Raw genomic sequence first — 1,572 nt, forward strand, 5'->3', positions numbered from 1 at the left:
CAAAACCTTTCTGAGAGGAATTAGATTGAGGACATAATCCAAGTGGTCCTTTGGATGTCCTAAAGACAGGATGAAAAGCCAAATCTCTTCAGCAGAGTAGCAATTCACCATCCGTAAACCTATATTTCGGTATGACTAAAAGAAAACCAGCAACTTGTATACTAAACAATTCAGTCCAAGATTGTTTGACGCAATAGTCTTTCATTACCCAAAACCTAAAAGTTTGAGACGTATAATGAGCATAAGCACAAAGCTTTTCTGTCAAAACTGAAACACCCCACGTCTGGTTGTAAATCGAGAGCATTTGCTCTGGCAACGGTATCTCTCTGTACACCTCACCTGAAATACTCAATGCAGTCACCGTAAATCTTGTTATATCATTGATCCAATGAAATGTTCCGTGCACAAATACCAAAGAGTCCGTACATAATAATTCAGGGTGAACGCCGATAGGATATTTATTCGTTAATCTCCAGGAGCCACTTTTCAACGTGAGAATTTCACTGCATCATTTTAGATCAATCTTAAGGATCTTATAGTCGTCGCTAACTGATTCATATCCCATTCCCCAGGTGCAAAAAAGCTCCGGTGGAAATTTAGGACCGGGAAGTACTATTGATTCTCTGGTGGATTGGTTCCATAGACAAAGTTGATGGGTATGATCACGATAATTATAAACCCCGATAAGCGCCAAGCTATCATAACAACAATATAAGAAGCAACGCCATAGTTCAGCATTTGAAGGACAATCAAGTTTTTGTACTTCCTCAATGCGTTGAACTGACGATAAAGAAGAACAATACAATGAAGACCACTGGCTAACAAGAAATCTTTGAGAATTTTGATCATTCTTGGCACGATTGAGATGCTTCAATGTAAAGTAAGGCTCAGATATCAATGTCATCCAAAACTTCGAAACAGATTTGAATCGTAGAAGAGACCGCACAGGTAGCCTGCTGAGGATTTCCATAGTGCCATCAACATCCCTCTTATTTATTTCAGAGTGCTTCATAACTCTCTTCCCTGCAATTAAAAATTGAATGATTAACGATCTGATACGCGCATAAAAATAATAATAATAACTCCATCTACCTAGCACCCAAGGGTGTGACCTTGTGGTTAATGACAGCATACATGTTGTTAGTGGAGGTGACAGGTATCCCGTGGAATTTGTTGAGGTGTGCGCAAGCTAGGCCTAGTGGTTAATGACGGCATACATGTTGTTAGTGGGAGGTGACAAGGTATCCCGTGGAATTTGTTGAGGTGCACGCAAGCTGGCCCGAACATCACAATTATCAAAAAAAGAGAAATCCTTCTGCCTAGTTTTGATAAATTATTGGGTTCTGAAAAAAGTTATATTATACATATTATATAGATTTCTTAATACAAATACATCATTTTTTTCAAAGTTACTCATTCTACCGAAACCGTAACTAGTACTCTAGCTCCGCCCTGGTATATCAAGTCTGAATTAGTAGATGGTCGAGATGCACAAAAGCTAACACACACACACAAACAGACAATACCTTTGTTATTGGGAATTACTGTTTTCTTCATCTTTTGGCCTTTGAA

General features: G+C 38.7%; 1 protein-coding gene across 1 annotated transcript; it reads right to left on the reverse strand.

Moving 5' to 3' along the window:
- Positions 1-6: 6 nt before the first annotated feature.
- LOC124895035 (F-box protein At2g40925-like) lies at positions 7-1,557 on the reverse strand (the record flags this gene model as incomplete). Its single annotated transcript, XM_047405503.1, has 5 exons — positions 1,527-1,557; positions 824-1,023; positions 614-780; positions 209-503; positions 7-135 (listed from the first exon to the last, which is right to left on the reverse strand). Coding segments are annotated over exons 1-5 (822 nt in total), but the record flags the coding sequence as incomplete, so codon positions are not given.
- Positions 1,558-1,572: the final 15 nt, after the last annotated feature.

Source organism: Capsicum annuum, unplaced genomic scaffold, assembly GCF_002878395.1.
Source record: "Capsicum annuum cultivar UCD-10X-F1 unplaced genomic scaffold, UCD10Xv1.1 ctg79378, whole genome shotgun sequence".
NCBI classification, from domain to species: Eukaryota; Viridiplantae; Streptophyta; class Magnoliopsida; order Solanales; family Solanaceae; genus Capsicum; species Capsicum annuum.